At 43.5% G+C, this 22519-nt stretch overlaps 1 protein-coding gene across 2 annotated transcripts in view; it reads left to right on the top strand.

The window, feature by feature from the left end:
- The window catches only part of MYLK4 (myosin light chain kinase family member 4), a 104854-nt gene extending 83690 nt beyond the window's left edge, over window positions 1-21164 (top strand). For both annotated transcript variants that reach the window (XM_058285170.2, XM_058285169.1), the window contains exons 6-12: window positions 765-906; window positions 3694-3764; window positions 4706-4834; window positions 6630-6782; window positions 10015-10093; window positions 14229-14301; window positions 16922-21164. In XM_058285170.2, the coding sequence (XP_058141153.1) occupies window positions 765-906; window positions 3694-3764; window positions 4706-4834; window positions 6630-6782; window positions 10015-10093; window positions 14229-14276 (622 nt within the window). In that variant the 3' untranslated portion in view covers window positions 14277-14301; window positions 16922-21164. The remainder of the gene's footprint in view (window positions 1-764; window positions 907-3693; window positions 3765-4705; window positions 4835-6629; window positions 6783-10014; window positions 10094-14228; window positions 14302-16921) is intronic.
- Window positions 21165-22519: the final 1355 nt, after the last annotated feature.

The following is a 22519-nucleotide window of genomic DNA, read 5'->3' as shown; positions in this document are numbered from 1 at the left end:
AAGGAGTTTTTTTTTTTTAGGAATATGCATTTCCGTAAGTGCTTTTATCTCTAAGAAGGAGCAAGACAAAGTAGATCTAGCTTTGTAATTAAGATGTGCTGTATCAAAAATCAAGCTTAAATATAACTATGGTTAACTTGGAGAAAAGTCATTTTTGAACTGCGTTTCCCTTTTGCATAAACTTTAATAGGAGATGTTGCAACTTAAGGTCATCTTCGTCAAAATGTACAACTGTTTACTCAGTTAAAAAATGAGCGGTCCCAACGAGGACTTAAAAAATGTGGTTCAGTTCATTTTTTTCCATTTTGTTTTTTACTTATTATCGCAAAAGAAGACATTTGGGACAATAAGGTATATGGCATCAGCCACACATAAGCACTTTATCACTGAAATGAGTCTGACACCTTAAAGGGTTGAGTTCCTGCCTGACCATCCCTTGCTGTCTGGAATTGCCCTTTCCTGTGTCTTTGTCTTCAGTATGTTAGAGACTGGCAGATGTGGACTTACCCAAGAGCTGTAACCGCTGGATGAAAGGGACTTTAAAGCTTTCCATTTATGAAATTGATGGTTTACAAAGTAAGGGCCATCGACATAAGAACCATTTGTGAAAGAAGAGAAAGAAAGAAGAGAAGGTAGAGAAGTAACTGTACCACCCAATTTTTAGAAGCGCTAGACAAGTGAGCTTGAACACCAAGTTGCTGCAAGAAGAACACGTGGCTATTAGGGATTCGTTACTAAGGATTTCACACCTCTTTCCTCTACAGCGTGGATGGAGGGGAGCTGTTTGACCGCATCATTGATGAAAACTGCAATTTGACCGAGTTTGATACTATCCTGTTCATCAAGCAGATATGCGAGGGGATAAGGCACATGCATCAGATGTACATTCTCCATTTGGACCTGAAGGTAGAGTGTGTTTCCTGTCATCTGAAAGGTCGCCCCTTCACAATCCCTCCCTTGTGCAGTGGGCTTGTCAGGTACTATATACCTGCTTGGGAAAGTCATACCGTCACTAGTTACATAAGCAGGAGTTAACACAAATTTGGTTTCTTATCCTCATCTCCCCATTCACAACTCCTGTTGCCCCCACATATCTGCACGTCCCTTCTCTAGGGACTATTGCTCAGATTCTTCAGACTTGCCTGCGTGTAGGGGCTCCACATGGGGGATGATTCACCTAAGGGTTTAGGGTTAAGTCCATGACGACAACGGTACCTGGGTCTGCCCCTCTCATGATCTGAATAAATAGATGCGAGGATTTTAGCTAACTCAGAATTCCCTAGTAGTAGCCAAACTTCCCGGCTCTCCAAGAATTGCCAGCACTCTCTAACATCTTTCAGGAAGCTCTGGATTTCAGGGATGTATTTCTCTATGGGCATGCTAGAGCGCCGAGCAGAAACCCATAGCAGAAGGGAACGCAAGACTGCCAGAGGGTGATGCTCACATATCAGGGAACAGAGAGGGGGGTAGGGTGGGATGGGGAACCCCCTGGATATAGGGGCAATATATGTGAGGTTGAGGGAGTCAAGATGCCTTCCTTTCTTCTCTTACTTATTGGCCCACCCTTTTTTTCACTCTCTCACTATGAAATCCCTAGAATCGAATTGTGTATAGTCCCAGTGTCAGCCAATAAAACAGTCTGGTTCAATAATCCTGATCAGCAATAATATCTGGGCTAAGTATCTTAAAGTGCGTCTTCTTGGGTGGCTCAATCCTTTTCTCATTTCCCCATTTGCACAGCGTGACAGTGAGATAAAATACATAGTATATGTAACATACCCCATTTTGCAAGTCACTAGGGACCGTAGAGCTAAATAAATTTAGCCTCCTTAAATAGGTTTCCATTCCACGGGCCTCTCTTCTTATAACTTGGCTTCCCTCAGTGTCTTGATTTATGTGCAATGCATCTCCCATTCACTTTTGGAAAGGAAGGCAAGCAGGAGGAGGTGTTCTGTAAAACGACAAAAGTCAGAGGTTAAAAATCATCAACAAAGCACTTGGCTATGAGCTGGGCTTGCCGATGCTTATTTCATGGAGCGTTTTCATTCAGCGTAGATGTCCTGTAGATATCCCTGAAGGGATTCGATTGGCAACTAGAAGTAGGAGTGGACCTATCATAAGTCAAATGATTCCATATGTGGCTTTATAATGTTTGTTGAATACTTGCAACCAGCAATTTTAGGGATGACTTTTAGGTAAAGATAATAATAAAGGTGAAAACTGGATGGATCATTAAAGACCAGTCATCCCTTCCAGAAAGCTCCCTAGGATGGAAAAAGACCGAAAATAATTAATAGTGCTTGTCACAAAAGTGGGAGGGAGATGATAGGTGAGCTAAAAATTTTTATCTTGATATTTGTCTGTGCTTTGCCAGTGTTAGTCAATGAGCATGCTTTAATGTCAGAATCAGAAAAAAAAGAGAACTTTTTTGACGTGCCCTCAAAGCTGTTTCTCTACATTTTGCAAATCTGTGTTTTCTATGCCATAGTATACTTTGACAATTGAGCAGCTTTATATATGACTCATCAGATTTTTAAGCATGGAACCAAATGACCTTCCTCAGCACCCACTTCTTTATAAAAAGCTTTTGCTCACAGAAATCTCTTTTAGAGATCTTTTAGAAAAGAGCTTCCAAATAGAAAAGAAAATACCCAACCGAATGAGCTATTGAACCTTAATAAGGAGGCCCTACATCATTTCATAAAGCACTTCTGAATTTTTATGCCATTTGAGCCTCTTCTCCACCCAGACAGAATGGGCTGGCATCATCCTACCAAAAGGATGGGGAAATGGAATCCAGTGGTTAAGGATTTGGCCAATGCCTCCCCGTCCCCCGCAACAGCTCTTAGGGCAGATTTGGGATTAGAATTTGAGATTTCTAAACTCTTCTTTGAAAACTTTATTACTCTATTGTGAATCACCTGGATTTAAAATCATATCCCACATTTTCCCCAGATCTCAGTTTTTCTACTGTAAGTGCACTTGAAAAACATTCTATAAATGCTAAGTAATAATGCAACTACCTTTATTACCCCAAAGACTGTCAAATTAGCAGTGTAAAGTCTTACCAGAATCAGCCTCCAGGAGAACACTTGGCCAAAGGTTTTAGGCATAAAGACCAAACTCAGCAAATCTTTGGAAGTGTGGAGAATGAAGAATGAGTTGGGGCAAAAGCTTTCCTTTCATGTAGGCCATTCCCATAGGCAAAGCGCAAAGAAAAAATCTAGAGGTCAGGAAACTTCTCATCCTATTGCATCTTCAGCGTGGCTTTTATAGTGAATCAGGCTCTTTCTCTTAGAACTCATAAATCTTTAGGAAAAAATATTCCCCCAAGAAGGGGAATTTCATACTTAATAATTTCAGGCTGAGACTGTTTCTCCCAGTTCCTTTGGAAAGTCCTGAGTTGCCTCCTTTTCTTTCTTCCCTCAAGGGGGCCTATGCCTGAACTTGACCATTACGGTAACTGAAAACCCACGAGGAGAGAAGGCAGGGTAATGCAAGGTTGGCAGGGCACCGCGACCTCATCCACCACATAATTAAAGGAGAAAATACCCACCCAGGCCAGCCAGCCCCCAAGTGCATGGCCCGATGTGTTTTTTTTTCTGAGCATCTCGTATTTTTAGTTGTGGTTCAAAGACAATTTGAGTGAATGATGGTTGTTTTCATTGCTAATGTGTCTCTTTCTCCTGGCAGCCTGAGAATATCCTGTGTGTGAATCGGGATACTAAACAAATAAAAATTATTGATTTTGGATTGGCCAGAAGGTAGGTCTATTTGGACATAGGTGTATGAGTGGTGTTGGGGCATGATGGGTGTTCTTTCTTTGCAAGGATAAATCCGATATACCCTTTGGCTTCCTGTCCACCCACGTTTAGAACTAATTTAACGAAAATTACACTCAGCCTTACAGAGCTGAATTTGGGATTTTGAATGTTTTAGGAGTTTCTACAGCGTATGCACAAAAACAATAGGAAACAAAACCTGACGCAGTAAAGTTTATTAAAGTAGAAGCCATTCATTTAGAATTTGTAAGCGTTTGTCTGTCTTTGATATTTATTCCATCTCACATGGAAAAGAAAGATTTACTCTTTAAAAAGTCATCGTGCTAACAAGAATGCAAAGGGTTCTGGCAACCCATAAGCTTCCTAAAGTTTACATGTACAGATTCCCTGTGCCGCTGATAAGAATAGACGCGGTCACAGAAGAACATACAGTGAATGGACACAGAGCAGACAACGGGGGGCGGGTTGGGGGGAGAAGGGGAGAGAAATAAATTAAAAAATAAAAATAAATAAATCTTTAAAAAATAATGCATATAAAACAGATATTATAAGTGATGCAGCATTTTCTTCACTTGTTAATGCAGGATTTTTTTCAAGCTATCTAGCATGTCAATGACTGTATCAGTTTTCCTTTGAACGTAGTCTGTAATTCAGATGTTCTAATTATTCTGGCTGCCTTTTCCCACAACTGCTGAGATTGTCAAGGTTTTATAGCACGACTACGGCCCTTAAACTCCTGCCCTTCTTTCCAAGTGTCTGGCACTGTTCCCTTAAGTATGTGATTTCCTATGAGTCCAATGTAGCTGAAGTTTGCCTATAGCTAAAGTTAATTTGTCGTATCAACTTCATCGTTTCGGTTGTCGAGATTTTTGATGATTTTTATTGACCCCTTCCTTCCCGCGACTTTTCCTCTTCCACTGCAGGTATAAACCCAGGGAGAAGCTGAGGGTGAACTTCGGAACGCCGGAATTTCTCGCCCCGGAGGTCGTGAACTACGATTTCGTCTCCTTCCCTACCGACATGTGGAGTGTGGGCATCATCGCGTACATGCTGTGAGCTCGCATCCAGGCTCCACTGGACCTTCTTTCTCCATCTCTAGGCGTATTCTATGAGGTTTTGCCCTTTTGAATAAAACCCCCAATTTAGGTCTTGCCAAAAAAAACACGGACTTCAGATACATGCAAACATTATGCCGCGGCAAAGAAGCCAGACACAAAAGGGCAATATCATATGATTCCAAGTTCCTGAAATATTTATGAGGCAAATTCACAGAGACAGAAAATAAATTAGCGGTTACCGAGGGCAAAGAGGAGGTGGAAGCAGTGATTCCTCAATGGGCGGCTTAGTTTGCCAGAGTTGCTGTAACAAATAGACCAGACTGGTTGATGTAAACCACAGGAATCAAGCATCCTTTCATAGTTTCGGGGACTAGAAGTCCAAAAGCATGGCACGGGCTGGATCACACATCTTCGGAAGTCTTTAGGCTTCTGGTGGCGACTTGCTGGAAATCCAAAACTCGGCGTCTGCCTCTGCACGTGGCTCTCTCTCCCCGTCTGTCGCCTCTGTCGTTTTGGATTGTGGCCAGCCACGGTGCAGTTTGGTCTCACCTTAGCTAATAACAGCTTCAAAGATCCTGTTTACAAATGCGTCACATTCCCAGGAGGGGAGGATGAGACTTGCGTGTGTCTTCGTGGGGGACAGGATTCGATCTGTAACACTGGGTACAGAATTTTTGTGCGGGGTGATGGAAAGGTCTTGGTCACGGATGGTATTGATGGAAGAAAACACTGTGTAGGGATGTCTGCCTCTGAAGTGTATCCTGAAAAGTGCCTGAACGGCACATTTCACATTATATACATGCTATCGCGATAAAACTGAAAACAAAATAAATAACGCTGCACCTTCTTCAGTTACTCTCTGGGCTCTGCTGAATCCCTGTGGGTGAAAGGAGTTAATTTTTTCCCTTGCACATCATCTGAAAAAGTGAATGCATGCCTCTTTCGCTGTAACAACTAGGGCTCTGTCTAATACCCTAAAAGTTATTGAAAACAACATCAACTTGTGTCTTGATCTCCTAAGTAAATAATGCCTGTATTTTTCCCCAGAGGTGACCCTCCTTGTGTTTGCCATCTGTCTGTGTGGCAGAACCTGGCTAGCTGCAAAAGGCTTTATAAAAGGAAGTTGTGCTATTGGTTACAGTCAAATTGTGTGAAACTGCTGCCTTCGCTGCTGCAGCTGTTTAATTAGGGGTGGGAGAGGTACCCATTTTCTTGATTGCAATAATAGAGTATGTCATGCTTAATTATTAGGTTATTTCCCCTCTCTCTCACATTTAAGTGACAGTACCAAACAAGCATTCTGAACTTTACAATGTTTGAAATTGGGAAGCAGATGTGGCTCAACTGATAGAGCATCCATCTATCATATAGAGGGTCCAGGGTTCAGTCCCCAGGGCCTCCTGACCTGTGTGGTGAGGTGACCCACGCGCAGTGCTGCTGTGTGTAGGAGTGCCCTGTCATGCAGGGGTGCCCCGGTATAGGGATGCCCCATGTGCAAGGAGTGCACCTGCAAGGAGAGCTGCCCCGCATGAAAACAGTGCAGCCTGCGCAGGAGTGGCACCGCACACACGGAGAGCTGACGCAGCGAGATGACACAACAAAAAGGAGACGTAGTTTCCCAGTGCAGCCGGATAATGCAAGCAGATGCAGAAGAACACACAGTGAATGGACACAGAGAGCAAAAACAGGGCGGGGGGTAGGAAGGGGCGAGAAATAAATTAAATAAATCTTTAAAAAAAAAGTTTGAAATTGTTTAAAACATACTCACCACGGGTTTTTTGTCTTCCAGACTGAGTGGTTTGTCCCCTTTTCTGGGTGATAATGATGCGGAGACACTGAGCAACATCCTGGCCTGCAGGTGGGACTTAGACGATGAAGAATTTCAGGATATTTCAGAGGAGGCCAGGGAGTTTATCTCTAAGCTTCTGATTAAGGAGAAGAGGTAACCCAAGTTCATTCTTTGCTCTGGAAGAAGTAGGGACAACCCACCATCAGGGGCCATTGCCCAACTCCCCTGGTGACATCTGAGAGGCTGAGCGCACAGTTGTGAATAGGAGTTTGACGGTGTTTACCCTGGGTCCTGGTTCTCTGAGCTCCGGGGATGCATTGGCTGTAAGGTTTGAATGGGATGCCCCAAGCACATCTCCCTGTCCCTCTCTCCGGGAGGTTCTAGCAGTCACGTGCACTCTCTGAGCCTCAGTTTACTCATCAGCCAAATGGGTTATTTCTACAATCCCTTTCACCACTACTAAGCATATAAAGGACCCTTGTGACTGTACACTTAGCTGCCATTTCATTTCAGAGCCCACGGTGTGCCTGACCTTGCCAAGTGCTTTGCAGACCTCATCTCTTTCTCCTTCTCTAACTCCGTGAGGTAGAACTTATTGCCATGTTATGGACGAAGCACAGAGACCCTAAGTAATTTTCCCACCATCTTATGGCTTGTGTCAGAACGTATAATCCAACACAAGCCTGCCTTCCTCCAAGCCTGTACCCTTAATAGTTACATTGCCTTCTATTTTCTGTCATGCTAATATCACATTAACTGAAAATTCAGCTGAAAAAATGCAAGCTCCTGCTTACTGAGAGGAGTGTGCATCACGATTAATCTGCGAAACACTTCTGTTTCAAAAGAGTTTCTACCTAAAACATGTATTGGTAGATAGTACTTAGGATTTTCAGGGCTAATAATACTTGCTTTATTGTTTTAAAATCTTTGTGGCTTTTAAGTCCATAATGAATGTGACCACAAGCCCACAGATAGGAGAATAGTGGCTACTGGACTAGTACCTAATATCTAGGAAGTTCATTCCTCCAAGCATTCAACTGGTTACCCACTACATGCCAGGAAATGTACCTGGGGCAGTAAAATAGGCATATAATGCTCAGTCCCTTCCTTTGGGGGAACTAATAGAAAAGTATTTTTAACAAGATATAAAAGTGTGGTTAATGCAAAGAGAGAGAACATTGACAAACACCAGAACTGAGTCTGAGATGGCAGGACAGACTTAGCCAACCGCTAAGAGAAGGGACAATGGACAGGTAGTGGTTTTCTGTTTTTTTTTTATTTTTATTTTTTTATTTATTTGTTTTTAAAGATACTTAGATTATACAAATGCCACATAAAAAACATAGGGGATTCCCATATGCCCCACTCCCCACACTGCCCACATTTCCCCACATTAACAACGTCCTTCATTGGTGATGTGCATTCATTGCGATTGAAGGACACCTTTTGGAGCATTGCCACTAAGTGTAGATTAAAGTTTACATTGTAGTTTACACTCTCTCCCACCCAATTCTGTAGGTAATGGCAAGATATATAATGCCTTGTATCTGTCATTGCAATGTCATTCGGGACAATTCCCAAGTCCCCAAAATGCCCCTGTAGTACACCTGTTTTTCCCTCCCTGCCTGTGGCACCTCCAGTGGCCACTGCCTCCACATCAATGATATAATTTCTTCCATTACTACAATCACCATAAGTCTACAGTAGAATACCAGTAAGTCTACTTTAGTCCCTCATTCATTCCCCAATCCTGAGGATTCTGGGATGGTGATGCCCACTCCACCTCCAATTGAGAGGGGGCTGTGTTCCCATAGGACCTATGGATGGGAACAGAGAGTGTTTTTTTTTTTTTGTCCTTAAAAGAAAAGCACAATAACAGTTGACACTGCTACTACTATTATCATTTGCATATGATTATACCCCAGGCAGTGTATAGATGGAAAATGTCAAACCTATAAAATCTTTGGAGAATGAGAAATCCACATTTACTGAGAACCTATTTTATGCAGATGCTTAATCTTCTGAATACTACTGCAGTGTATAGATATTATTCTGATGAGGAAACTGAGGTCAGGGCGTGACTCCTACACCTGGGTGCTGCCCGCCCCTCCAGGCTCAGGCTCCATTTATACCCGTGGGAGCTTCAGATACCCATGTGGGCAGAATGACAGCTAGCTAAGTACTCAAATTACTGCTTGGAAGAAACTAAAGCCAAAGCCAAATATCCCCTTCATAGAATAAAGTTCTGGGGTAGAAAAAAGCTTGAAAGTGTTTAAAAATTTTAATTATTAGTACAATTTTATTAACTTTTTTTTTTTAGGAAGTACTAGGGATTGAGCCCAGGAGCTCAGTCACTGAGTTATGTCCACTCCCTATGGTTAGCTTTTTAATAGTCAGATTTTAAAAGGTTAGCATCGTAGTGCAGGAAAAATAATTTTTCTGCACTGTCAGCTGTTAGAATGCTTCTGGGGTACAATACTGGAAATGTACAGCACTACACAGAATTCCCCTTTCAACTGAGATTGACGTAGGATCAAGAGTGTTTCTAATTACTGCCCCGTGATGGTCCACCTAAGAGTGATGCTGCTACCAAATGACTAAGCTTTCCTTCCTCTCTAATCTCAATTGCCTAAAGTTCAGACTTATGTCCTCTTCAGTTCTTATGCTTCAACATTTGCCTTCTGATGAAGCAATTTCATTCAAACAATCCTACAAACTGAAGTTTTATGGACAGCTTGAAGCTACTTTCTTGATAGTTTTCAGAAGTAGCCCTCAGATTGTTGTGCTCGCTTATAGTTTTTATTCTGAAAGTTAATTTAGTTTAATGTGGTAATGGTTAGTACACCAAACACATTTACAAAGTGTAGAATTAGGATACAAAATAACCTTTATTATTCTGCCTCATACTTTAAAAAATTGTATAAACCTATGTTAGCTCCGTAACATTTAACTAAGATGCTTTCTTAATGTTAGATTAGCTTCTCATCTATTTCCCTATTTAACTATTCAAAAGGTATTAATTAAAAAATTATTAATACACACTCAAAAAGTCTTAATATATAAATTGCTTTTGCAATCAATAATCATGGTAACAGTTTGTTCTTGCAATAATAAATACACATTGTTCTTCAACTGACTGAAGTTCAGTTTATGAAGCTCACTGTCTTGTTCATATTACTGCTGCTATTATTCTGATTAGATAGGACAGTAACCTTGGCTCATACAATCAGCAATAACACTCAGTTTCAAAGAAGGCAGGATTAGCGGTGAATTCGGCATTTGGCTAGGTGGTCCACCAAAGGCAGAGGCGCAAGCTGAGGTTGAAAAACAGGCTCAGGCCTCCTTTCAATGTGCCTCTGCTAATCATCTCTGGTTTCTCCTTTAGTTGGAGAATAAGTGCAAGTGAAGCTCTCAAACATCCTTGGTTGTCGGACCACAATCTCCACTCCAGACTCAACGCACAGGTGGCCTGTTTTGTTACTTTTCCTCTTCTTTTCAAGTATCCTTCAGTATTTGTTGAGTAGATGCTAGAGGCCTTCCTTCCTTCCTTCCTTCCTTCCTTCCTTCCTTCCTTCCTTCCTTCCTTCCTTCCTTCCTTCCTTCCTTCCTTCCTTCCTTCCTTCCTTCCTTCCCTCCTTCCTTCCTTCCCTCCTTCCTTCCTTCCCTCCTTCCTTCCTTTCTTCCCTCCTTCCTTCTTTCCTTCCTTCCTTCCTTCCTTCCTTCCTTCTTCGCTCCCTCCCTTACTTCTCCCCCTTGTGGCTTGCTTGCTGTCTGCTCTCTGGGTCCATTTGTTGCGTGTTCTTCTGTGTTTGCTTGTCTCCCTTTGTTGTGTCATCTTGCTGCGTCAGTTCTCCACAGGCATGGGCCATCAGCCCTCTGTGGGCGCAGGCCAGCCTGTCTTCACAAAGGAGGCCTCAGGAGGTGAACCCGGGGCCTCCTACATGGTAGACGGGAGTCCAAATGATTGAGCCACAGCCACTTCCCTAGAGGCATAGATATCTTTTTAATTCCTTTCCCCCAAATATTGTGCTAGTGTTGAATTGCTTGAATGCATTAATTGGGCATTTTGTATTTTTGAAAAATAAACGCTAGTTATATTGTCCAATAGTGTATTATTTACAGCATAATCATCGTATCCACCACTGTGCTATGCACACTAATGTACCCACACACAAATATGTAGCCTAGGATTTATCTAGATATCCAAGTACGTGTACGTGAAGGAGGCTCTTACAGAGACTAAAGAAAGCCGATGGATGTGTTTGTTGGGCCACACTCTGAAACAACTTCATACAATTAAATCCCTATCCACTTCCACTGCCTTTATTACCATTTATAATCAGACCCCTCTTCTGACTCTGGCACAGACGTCTTTTCTGAGTTTTAGATCCATATACCCAACTCTGCACTAGACATTCCTATTGGGACCTCCTTGGTCCTAAAACTGAGCACACCTCTGCCTCTTCATTTATCCCACACCATCCTCTACCTGTGCTCACTCTCTAAGTCAACACTCCCCATCTCATGTTTAACTTAATTCCAAGTTCTGTACATTTTATCCCCAACTACCTCTGGAATCGTCCAATCCTCTTTACCCCCAAGGTTACCCTGCACCAGGATATCCCCACAACTCCTCTCACCTGATGCTACACAGAAGCTTAACTGGCTTCTCTGCCTCCTCCAGTCTCCTTCATCCAAATAATTATGGGCTCTATGAGTCAAGCAGAACGGACGTGTGGCATTTCAATGACCTTGTTAAGCATTTAGGGTGCTCGACAGAGCTAGATGTGCACATTGGCCGCCAGCATCTGTGCTTCTTGCCTCTTCCCTTGGGCTCCCTGGGGACAGATTGGACACGCGTGTCGGTTGAGACGGCTGCTGTCACCTCTGGCACAGTACGTGTTCCATAAATTCTAATTTCCTTTGCCTGCGCTCCTCATCCTCCCACCCCACCCCCAGTGTTTTGGAATGAAGCTTTTTCACTGCCCAACAAATCTTCGAATGACTATGCTTCAGGTACTCATTTTTTTCGACATTCAATTTTTGTTGAAATTAACTTTACTTCTAAATTCAGCATCAATACTATGTTTTATTTGAGTGCTGAATATACCTTTCCTTGATAATTGGTACTGATGTCAAGTAAAAATAGACTTATTACCTAGCTGGTGCCTCACCCAGTTTACATAAGCTGCTTATTAGGCATACCAATCTGTTTTGAGCCAATTTTGCACCAATGTATTTTAATCCAGTTTATTGATGCCCAAATATACTTTGACATGATAGGACAATATAGACAGCAAAGCAGATGATTAATGACATTATGAAGTTTTAAAACGTGTTTTAAAATATTTTTAAAACCATGCAATAACAAAAATCACCTTTTTGGGGGAGCAGATGTAGCTCAAGTGTTTGAGCCCTGACTCCACAAACGAAGTCCTGGGTTCAATCCCGGGTCCCGGGGATTGAAACAAATCAAAACGAAACAAAATTCACCTCTGTGTTTTTCTATCCAATTGCTGATATGTGAGGCGAATACCTATTTCAAGAATAGTGAGCTTTTTTCCAAAGCCAGTTTGATTTTATGAATCTAAATAGTTCCCTTTAAAGCTGTAATTATATAGCACATTTATGCCAGGTAATTAATTCATTGACTTCTAATTAATCCATTTACTCCTCATACAAATCCTATAAAATCGGCATTATTATGAGCCCATTACATGGAGGAGGAGACTGAAGGCCGGGGTCTAAGGACTTACCCCAGGGCTCCACCAGCAAGCTACAGAATCAGCAGACCACCTCTAGATTCTAGAGCAGAGCTTCCCTACTTGTTGGATGGTTGGCTGCTAGGCAAAGGGGATCTGAAGGATGTTTCCAGAACTGTTCATGAACCTGACGCTTTAGGTGTTACTGAAATCCAATATTCAAATTTAATGTATTTAATTTTTCAGTGTACTATTGAGACGAAATTCTTCCACAAGTTTTATTTTTGAAATAACCTTGGTTCTGATATGGTCTGTAAAATCAGGAATTTAACTTTATGTTGAAAACGAAACTTTTGCCCTAAGCTATTTACCATTTAAACCTAAATTCTATTTTAAAAGTATTTTATGCATTTTCATGTACCTCTGCTAATTATCTCATGCTTAAAAGCAGTTACTATTTCTTAACCACTTAAGGTACCTATAATTGTTCACTAAGTTTAAGAAGAATTTGTTTTTTCCTTCGAAATTAAGGTCCTGAAACTTTCTGCCTTCTGCATTATGTTCAGGAGGATGTGTGGTGATTTTCAGCCTTTTTGTTTTTTGTCTCCAAACTATCCATATGAAACCCATATTCTATCAAAACCAGCTCTCAATCTAGGGTGGGGAAATGCAGTTGCCAAACTATGAGTTTATTAGAACTCAGTGAGCACTTTCTACAGATTTAATACAAGCTTTGGAGCATTCTCAACACATTTCCAATCTTAGGGCCACCATTCCCTCCACTTCTGCTCAAATCCTATTTATTATTGCCTAAGGTCTATTTTTTAAAAATATATTTTTGTTTATTTTAAAAATATACATAGATCACACAAAATGGTACATTAAAAAATATAGGAGGTTCCCATATGCCCCACTCCCCACACCTTCCACTTTTCCCACATCAACAACTTCTTTCATTAGTGTGGTACATTCACTGCATTTGATAAACACATTTTGGGGCACTGCTGCACTGCATGGATTTTAGTTTACATTGTAGTTTACACTCTCCCCCAGTCCATTCAGTGGGTCATGGCAGAATATATAATGTCCTGCATTTGTTCCTGCAATATCATTCAGGAAAACTCCAAGTCCTGAAAATGCCCCATATTACTTGTTTGTTTTCCTCTCCCTGCCTTCAGCAACTCCTGTGGCCATTTCTTCCACTGCTAGAGTCACAATAGTTTTATAGTAGAATACCAGTAAGTCCACTCTAATCCATTTAATTCCTCCATCCTGAGGACCCTGGGATGGCGACGCCCACCCCACCTCTAACTCAAGAGGAGCTAAGGCCTATTTTAAATGCCACCTCTTTTAAGATGTCTTTTCTCAGTCCTTAAAAGGGGGGTTTCTTTCTCTGTTCTCTTGACTTTCTCATGGCACTTACTTTCTGTGTGGCACTTAACTTTCATCTAGTAGATTTAAAACCTTTTGGAGGAGACAGTTTCTGTATCCGACTCATCTTCATTTTCTCTGCAGCCCTCGCATTGGTCTTGACTCTTATGCATCAAGTAAGGGTTTGTTGAAGTGAGTTTGGACAAAACACACATGTGAAAATTAAGTATAATGAGGTACTTAGCTGTTTGACCCTGACTGGGTGAAAAGGACAGGTAGTGGTGTCAGAGTTATAGGAGAAGCCGTGAGGATGACTGGGCATGTCCTTGAACTGGACCTTGAAGGCGAGTCCACCCAGTCAATGCATCTGTCAGGTTGCCATTGGCAATTAAGACTTCAAGACCTGCCCTTGAAGAGCATTCTTCTTTACAGTATCGAGTTCTTTACTCTTAGGTGTTCTAATACCACAAATCAGATACTGATGGACTAAGTTCTGACCCTTCCCAAAATTTCCTTTCTTTCCTAGAAGAAGAAGAATTACTGCCCTGAGGCTGAGGAGTGTGGGACCAAATAGTCTACAGAGGGGATCCCATTGACAGGTTGGTATAGGGGCTGCTTCTAAAGAGGTGGAGCCTTAAAAGAGAAGGACAAGAAGCAAGACTAGCATTTGCTGTGCCTTCTCTGTGGGAATCTGGATAGCACTGTGCCGGCGGGGAGGGCTCTTAAGTCAGATGAATCATGTTTGCGTCCTGGCTCTGCCATCTTCTAGCTGAGACACCGTGTTTTCCTGGTCTCTGTGTTGGGGATAAGACTGGGATGATTTCATAACGTGGTCGTGTGGCTCAGATGATATAATCCAAGCAAAGCCTGGGCCTGGCACATAGTAGGTGCTCGATAAACCTTCCGCTCTTCTTAGTAGGTGCTGGTCACTGAACATACACTATCCCATCTAGTCCTTTCAATTCTGTGAGAGCAGAAGCAGTAACACCTCTGTTACACAGTGTCCGAGATGCAAAGACTCGACCACGTGCCCAAGGCCTGCAGCCTGTCAACGGTGGAGCCTGGCGCCTCAGGTGTCTCCGATTCTAAAGCCGGTGCTTTTTCTTACCTTGAGCTGCCTCCTGATCTGGGTCCATTCACTGACCCCGAAGGAACCAATACACCACAAAAAGCTCAGATATAGGCGCTCCTTTCTCCTGATTAGAATATCATTGGAATTAGGAAGAGATAGGTTCACATATGAATATCATCCATGATAGGACTCAGCTAGCTCAATTTATGCACTAAAGAAGCCTCAGGAATAATGGTGTACTTACTATAGAGGACTTTCAGAAATCCCGACATTTACCCTTCACCAAGTTAGTGCCCTAATCTTTGGCCATTTTTGAAATTCTAGTTTAACAAGTGTGTGGGACCTGTATCTGTGAGTCTGTTTCTGCCACTCATTTTTTTATTCTGACTTGTATTTATTCTGGTCCTGAGATTTTCTGTATGTTTTATCGTATATATTCCTGCAAGCTTCCTTACGTCTTTTGAGGAGTCAGATAGAGTAGAAATAAATCAGTCAATTTTCACAAAGGCCACAAACAAACCAGTGTTAGGAGAGCATTTGGCCTTTGATCTAAGGGTGACTTACTTAGGAGTCTATCACTTATTTAGAAATCTCCGAAGAATCAAAAAGAAGGCTGGTGCTTTATTTCTATTTACAAAGACCATCCTGGTTTGTCGAAAACAGCAAGGGCATGGATGTCTTGGGAAGGCTGGAATGCAGTTTTGCTTCCTTTAACCTGTGGAGAAAGGAAGGGACTCCCACTGCCTGCCCCTGGAGCGTCTTGCCCCATGGGCACGCAACCCTGAGCTGCCAGCCTGGCGCCTGCCCTTTCTCTCCTGCCCCTTGCCCTCTCATCCAGAGCATTTTGAAGTCCACTGTCTCCAGCAGGCCCCAAGGGCTTGCCACAGACTCCGCCCCACTTCAGCCTGGGGCCACCCCGAGGCTGGTGGGAGGTTCACTGGGTGGCGGGGTGCCTGGGTAGGGGGTTAGGCAATTCCTCCACCCTATCGTGGCCCCAACGGGACGGATGACGGTCGCAGCCCAGCGGGTGGCAGCGCAGAGAGGACGGAGAAGGCGTTTGGGCAGGTTGCACGGGCGCAGTGGGCGTGGGCTCCGTGGCCCTCGCCTGATGAGACGCCCTCTTCAGCTTGGTTAAATCTGCCTCCTGAGAGCATGAGGGGCTGCCCGCCTTCTCGTCTGGGGTTCCTTGGGTCACACGCGGCCACAGAAATTCACCTTGGTCCCACCGCAGGCTCCGGACATCGTTTCAGATGCGTGCGTGTGGATCACGCCTACCCCTCTTAATCCATTCATTTATTTTTTAAAATTAAAACTTAAATTTAAGTACGAAGGCCAGGAGTGGCCTCATTTGAAAAGACAGTTAAAAATTCAGAAATAAAAAGGTCATTCTTCAGAATAATATTCCCTGGCAGGAGGGGGTGATTTTTTTTTTTTTTTTTTTTTTGGCAAGACGCATTATGAGTAAAACCAAATTTGAGATAATGTTGATTTTTAAAACATGGTGGTCGGGGATTATTCCCGTGGAGAAAGAAAAGGCTTCCAGCCCTTACAACTAAGGCATCCACGGTATCCGCAACGCCGATTGCGGCGTGGCACTCTCCTAAATTTGTTTGAGGTTTTTTTGATGTGTGGAGGAAACACCCCAAAAGTCAACCCAGCAGCCTTTCATTTCTTATCTTTATGGCATCTTTTAACAGTTTATGAGAAATAAATTTGGGATACCGCCTTAGATCCATCAGAATAATTGAGCCCAGTACAGGGCCTGGCCGGCCCCCGGCCAGCTATGGTTGTAACAGCAAATGGAAACACATACGATGTGCAATCTCACTTGGATGACTAGAACCAGGCCAACAAAATGAACGGGTGGGAAAAGCTTGGGGAGCTGGGTTTTCTTTAGATGAAACAAAGACGCCTTGTCCTTCAACACTGCAAAGTACTAAACTATCTTGCATAAACTAAAAAAAAAAAAAAAACTTTGGTAAGCAGTGGACTCCTTCAAGGATTTCTTTTTTTTTTTTTTCCCCTCACATACATATACATGTTATGAAAAAAAAAAATCTGTGGTTTTCCTAAAGGGCATAACCAACTAATTACAATTTTAAAAGCCCTGCTGAATGAACAAGATTCATATTTTGTTTGCTTTGCAGGAAAACTGCTGTGGTTGCTGCTGCTCTAAGAAGATTTTTTGGAAAAATCAGCAGTTCTGCTGCCTGTTTGGGAGTGGGCTGGGCTGCCGCGGGACCGCAAAGCCCCCCATTGTCAACCGGCTGCCTCTCGTCCTGCAGTGGGGGGGAGGCCAGGTCCGCAGCTCCCAGGAGAGAGGAGACAGCCCCATACCTCTTACCTCCCCTCCCCTGCTCCCACGGGGGTTCACGCTTGGGAAGATGCCTTGTAAACTTTTAAAACTCTTTTTGAAATGTTTTGGTCTTAGTCGCCGGGGAAGGGGTGCACCACGCCTGCCATATCTTGGCTTACTAGAGAAGTCACGCTTGAAATGTTGAAACCTGAGGATGCATTTAGAGGGAGAGAATCACCCTCTTGCCATTAAATGGTGCCTTTCAAAGTGGCGGTGATAGCCTCAGAAACAATTCTAAGTCTGGCACAGCCTCAAACATGCAGTTTCTCAGACTTTTTAAAGTCTGAGCCGGTCTGAAATCAGATGAAGTCCGTTGGTAAATAATTCGCTTTTGGGGGCATGAGGCTTCTTTGAATTCTGAGGCAAGAGGCCTCTGACTCCACACCTTCCATTCACTCTGAATTTTTCTCAAAGCCCACCCTTTTCTTCAAAGCAGCTGATTCTGCTTTCAAATGAGTAAAAGGCGTTTTCGTGATACACCCCCTGGTCTCATCCGACGGAAAGTTCATCCACAATTAACATGCTAACTTTAAGAAGCCATGCAAGAGACCTCTGCTTATCGTTAGTCTTTAAAATCACAACCTTTGGAAGAATGCAAGGGTGACAGGGGCTTTCCTCAAGTCCCACTGGTCAAGGAGCTGTGCACCCTGGCCAAGGACAAAGCTTTGCTTCCAAGGTGCAAGTGATTTGGGAACTAGCACTCATGCTTCTAGGCAAGCTCAAGCATTGAAGACCGATAATCTCACCTACTCACAAACTCAGCAGCTGCGAAGAGAGATTCCAGAAGCCAAACCAAAGAGGAACTCCTGTGTTGGTTTTGTGGGTATGAGAACGAGGTCCACTGAGACGCTTCTTCTAATATCCCTGCGTTATGGATACTTCTGATAAGGGGAATGAGCTCTACTGCTTGTGGCACATGCTTAGGCAAAAGGCGGGACACGGGGTCATTTCTTTGCAAAGAAGAGACCACGCAAAGTCCTCCTTAAGTCAACACCGAGCAAACCCTTTAGCTTTCTTCCCATTTCCCATTTCCAGGTAACTGCTGGGTTGAGATTAGCTATAACAGTGCCTTCACGTTTAGCCATCCTTCATCCTATGCAACAGTTGTCAAGACAGCAATTAAAGGTAACAGAAATAACTTGGTGGCCCCATGAGTGAAGGCAGATTAGATGTGCTTCGGCCTCTTCCCATTATTCCTCAGTTCTGCTCAGCGGAGCCTTTCAGCCGATGAATACGCTCCACGGTCTTATGCCCATGTTTGAGGCAAGAGGAAGTAGAGACGGAGGAAAATCTACCATTTAGTGGAGGCCACATGCCAGTTTAGCGGTCATCCTACCCATAAAACTGACTTCTTGCTAGCTGTTGCTCGTACGTTACGATGCATTTCTTTTTTTCCCTCTGGCCTGTGCATTTATCCAAGTTAACTTGTCCCTGTTCCTGTTATGTGACTATGCTTAAAATGTTTAATTTAGTTTCCTTAAAAAAAAAACAACAACGGCTGTGACTGCAGGGTTATATTACTGTGCTATCTTTAGCTGATGCTATTCACCGCGTCCGGAAAAACACAAGCCAGTGCCTGCATTAATGCTGTTACACCGCAGAGAGCTGGCGTTCACTCAAATGCTCAGAAGGACACAACGGTCTGATTTTTAAGCCCCTCCTGGGAAGGCACTTTCTGTCCTGTGTTGTGGGCTATCCAGCAGCTATATCGGGCGTTTTCTTGCACTTGGCACCATGCTGGCACATAACTTAGGTCAAATGGAGGAATAATTTCCTCACCAAATGAATCCACCGATGACCCCGTGGTCTGCTAGTGGGTGCGATTTATTATTATTTTTTTAGAATATAGAAAGGAGACTCTGCTTTGAAAATGGATCTTGTTTGAAGTGGTCGTTAAATTTCCATATTTGGATGGAGGCCTCCCGGCGCCAGGGGGGTTGTCTTTTTTCACACGAGCCGAGGAGAGTGCGTTTTGCAGACTTGGTGACCGAGGTCTAGGAGTACGGGGGAAGGGGAGATGATCAGCGTGGCTCACCCCGTTCCACTCCAACCATATCCTAACTGGGTCGATTCCCATTCGGGGGTGGGGAGTGGGGCTCTGCGAGGCAGAGAAGCGAAGCCAGCTGTGAGCGTGGTCCCCGGGAAGCTGAGTCTGCTCGGGTGGGGGCCACTGTGATCAATGTTTCCAAGAAGTCGTTGGAGAGGTGTGTCCCTCCTCCACCCTCTGAATGGAGGTTTCCTCCCTGCGCTGCACTTTGATATTTTCATGCTCTCTCACGAGTAGGCAGTTCTCATTTCTTTTAGCAAATGGAGGAAATTAAGCACTGATGTGGCACTTCCCACAGCCCGGAGAGAAATAAACCTCACAAATTATTAAGGAACGAGCATGCCCATGTTTACAGTGTGGACGATGCCAAGACTTGCCCAGAATCTGTAGCTATTTAAAAATCAGGGAGAAAAGGGCTCAGGCCTCAGTTGGTTACATAAAAAAAACTTTGGAATAGATTCTCACCTGAACTAACTTGGTGGAAAGCTTTCTAGGTTGAAATCGGGTAACACTTAGGTCTGTTGAGCTCCTTGAGTTTGCTTCTGGTTGCTTTTTGTCTGGCTTGAAATTAGTTTGTTTTCTTTCTCCACAAATGTAAATAGGCCAGCTGCCCAGGCCATAGTAAACTTTGATGTGAAAATGTTTTGAAAGATGTGTAAGTACTGACATTTTCATGAATTTTACAGAAATTCTTACAGCAAACTTTTTCCCCCCACTTTACAACCAAACTATGGAGTTTATACTAGAGAACTCAAACTATGGATTTTCTACTAAGAAAATGAGAGTCCAGCTCTTTATTTCTCTTCTGTTTTTGTCCCTTCTGCTCCCTCTACCCCAGCCATCAGGTAATGGAAAGCCCATACACATAAATGTGCTTTCAGGAACCACATTTGGAAAATTCCTTCATGAGAGTGTCACTAAGGAGAGGCAGATCACGTCGCAGGTGTAGCTGTCACACGTGGTTTGGCTCTCTGTTCCTTGCTATTCCATCACTTTGTACCATGAACTTTTTTTTTTTAAAGATTATTTTATTTATTTCTCTCCTCTTCCTCCCCGACCCCGGTTGTCTGTTCTCTGTGTCTATTTGCTGCGTCGTCTTCTTTGTCCGCTTCTGTTGTTGTCAGCGGCACGGGAATCTGTGTTTTTTTTGGTTGTGTCATCTTGTTGTGTCAGCTCTCCGTGTGTGTGGCACCATTCCTGGGCAGGCTGCACTTTCTTTCGCGCTCCTTGTGCGTGGGGCTCCCCTAGGCGGGGGACACCCCTGCATGGCAGACGACTCCTTGCATGCATCAACACTGCGCATGGGCCAGCTCCACACAGGTCAAGGAGGCCCGGGGTTTGAACTGCGGACCTCCCATGTGGTAGACGGACGCCCTAACCACTGGGCCAAGTCTGCCACCTGTACCATAATCTTGAGGCTCGGCGTCACTGAAGTTCACTTCTCCATCTCTTAGATGCTCCCAACTTTCCTTTTGCTCTTTTTTTTCACTTCTTTCTCATTTTTCTTTAATTGGAATCACAATCCATCTTCTTATCCATCACAACTCTCCCCTAAAGCCTTGAAGTGTTTTTTTTCTCAAATTAGAAGTGCTACCCGGTTCTCCTTTCTCCATTTTAGTGAAGCGTCTTTTATAAGTGGTCTTTATATAGGCAGTTTCACCTTCCATGAAGGTTTATACCTCAGCAGTTACCATCTATCCAAAAGAGCAGAAAACATCTGCTACCCCAGAGTGTGAATGTTGATTTATATGTATTTTGTAGTCATCCTAACCGATAGATGTCAATGAGTCCTTTTGATGAGGTTTATTAGTGAAGAGAGCAAATGAAAATGGATTTATAATGTGGTGCTCATTTATATCATGTGTATTTTTTATTTCTGAGCATAGTTTCATTCAGCTGTATCTCTTTGCCTTATGAAGATGTATAACAGTCATGTATATATACGTGTGTATCATATTGAAGAATAAACATGGACTTTATGCTTTGGTTAGTGAGCTAAATTATTCCAGGGGGGTGGGAGTTGGCAATTGCCATACAAACTCTCTCCTATAAGACCAGGTCTGACATAGCATGTCAAGGACTCCTGTGATGTTCAGAGTCCAGGGTCCTTAAAAGAGCGTCAGACTTACGGGGTTCCATATGCACCTGCAGGAGTATGGCTGGCCCCATGGGGAGAGAGCTCCCCCATTTGAAAACACGGTGGTTACAGTGTGCCAACAGGAGATTTGGGGTTTTTCCTATTAATACTTTTAAAGGGTCAGAACGGCAGTTAGTAAGTTAGTAAGCCCCCTCCAACTCACTCAGTTATTTCTAAAGGCCCCCAAAATGTTCTCACACAAGCTTAGGAGCCAGTGTGGCAGGGAGTGTCACCTCTTGGCAGGACCCCGCCTAAAGGCACCTCCGGCTGCTGCTCCAGCCCTTGCTGAGGGTGCTGCCTGCTGGGGTTCCTCGAGGCCGGCCCCCAAGGTGCCAGGCCCCTGCACGCCCTCCTGGGGTCCCGGTCTCACTAACACCAGTGCACAGCGCCCGCCCGAGCGTGGAGACTGCTCAACCCCTGTCTTTGCCTCAATCCATTCTTCAGACTCTAACCCACCTAAGGAGGCAAACTTGGCTGTCCCATTAGTAGAATCTTCTCCAGAGCTGTCAGAAGCTCCCAACAGTTAAGGATAAAGGGAGGGCAACAGGTGTCCTCCCCCATAACCTGTCTACAGGTGGCCTTTTGTACAATGAAAGCAAGGTCCAGGCTGAATCCAGCCCCACCTACAAATGAGGTTTAGCAAATAATCCTACAGTTATGCAAGTTGTGGGGTTAGCCCAAGGAAGCCCCCAGCCCACTGACCTTTGAGGCTCTCTGACAATGCCTTGCATGAAAGGCTCGATGAAGGCAGAGGGTAATATTCTGGTGGCACTACTTAGCTCACTCTCTGGTTGGATCAAATGACAGCAGCCTCTATAAGTGGCTGAACACAAGACCCAATGAAATTCTATGACCCAAGAGTGTAGGCTCCTTTTTTAGCCTCTGCATCCAAGAGTAGAAGTGTGCATAGCATTTCTAGCCAATCCACATATCTGAGACACTCGTTATTTCACCAGTTAAAAGTCATGTTTTAGTCTCAACTGTGGGTAACTTAAAATTCTCCTGATGTTGAATGGACACAGAATAGGGGAAGAGGTTGTAAAAACCAGCCTTCTTATTCTAATTTTACATGCTACCTACTCACCTCTGGAGTATATATTTTTGATACGTGTACTTCAAATATTAACTAACTTCTTTGCTAGTGTATTTAATAGTAAATTACAAACAAAATCATACTGCTTAATTGGAGCAGCTCACAATTCTTC

This window comes from Dasypus novemcinctus, chromosome 22 (genome assembly GCF_030445035.2).
Source record: "Dasypus novemcinctus isolate mDasNov1 chromosome 22, mDasNov1.1.hap2, whole genome shotgun sequence".
Classification (NCBI taxonomy): domain Eukaryota; kingdom Metazoa; phylum Chordata; class Mammalia; order Cingulata; family Dasypodidae; genus Dasypus; species Dasypus novemcinctus.
Note: the sequence above shows the minus strand (reverse complement) of the source record. Positions and strands in the feature narration are given on the sequence as shown.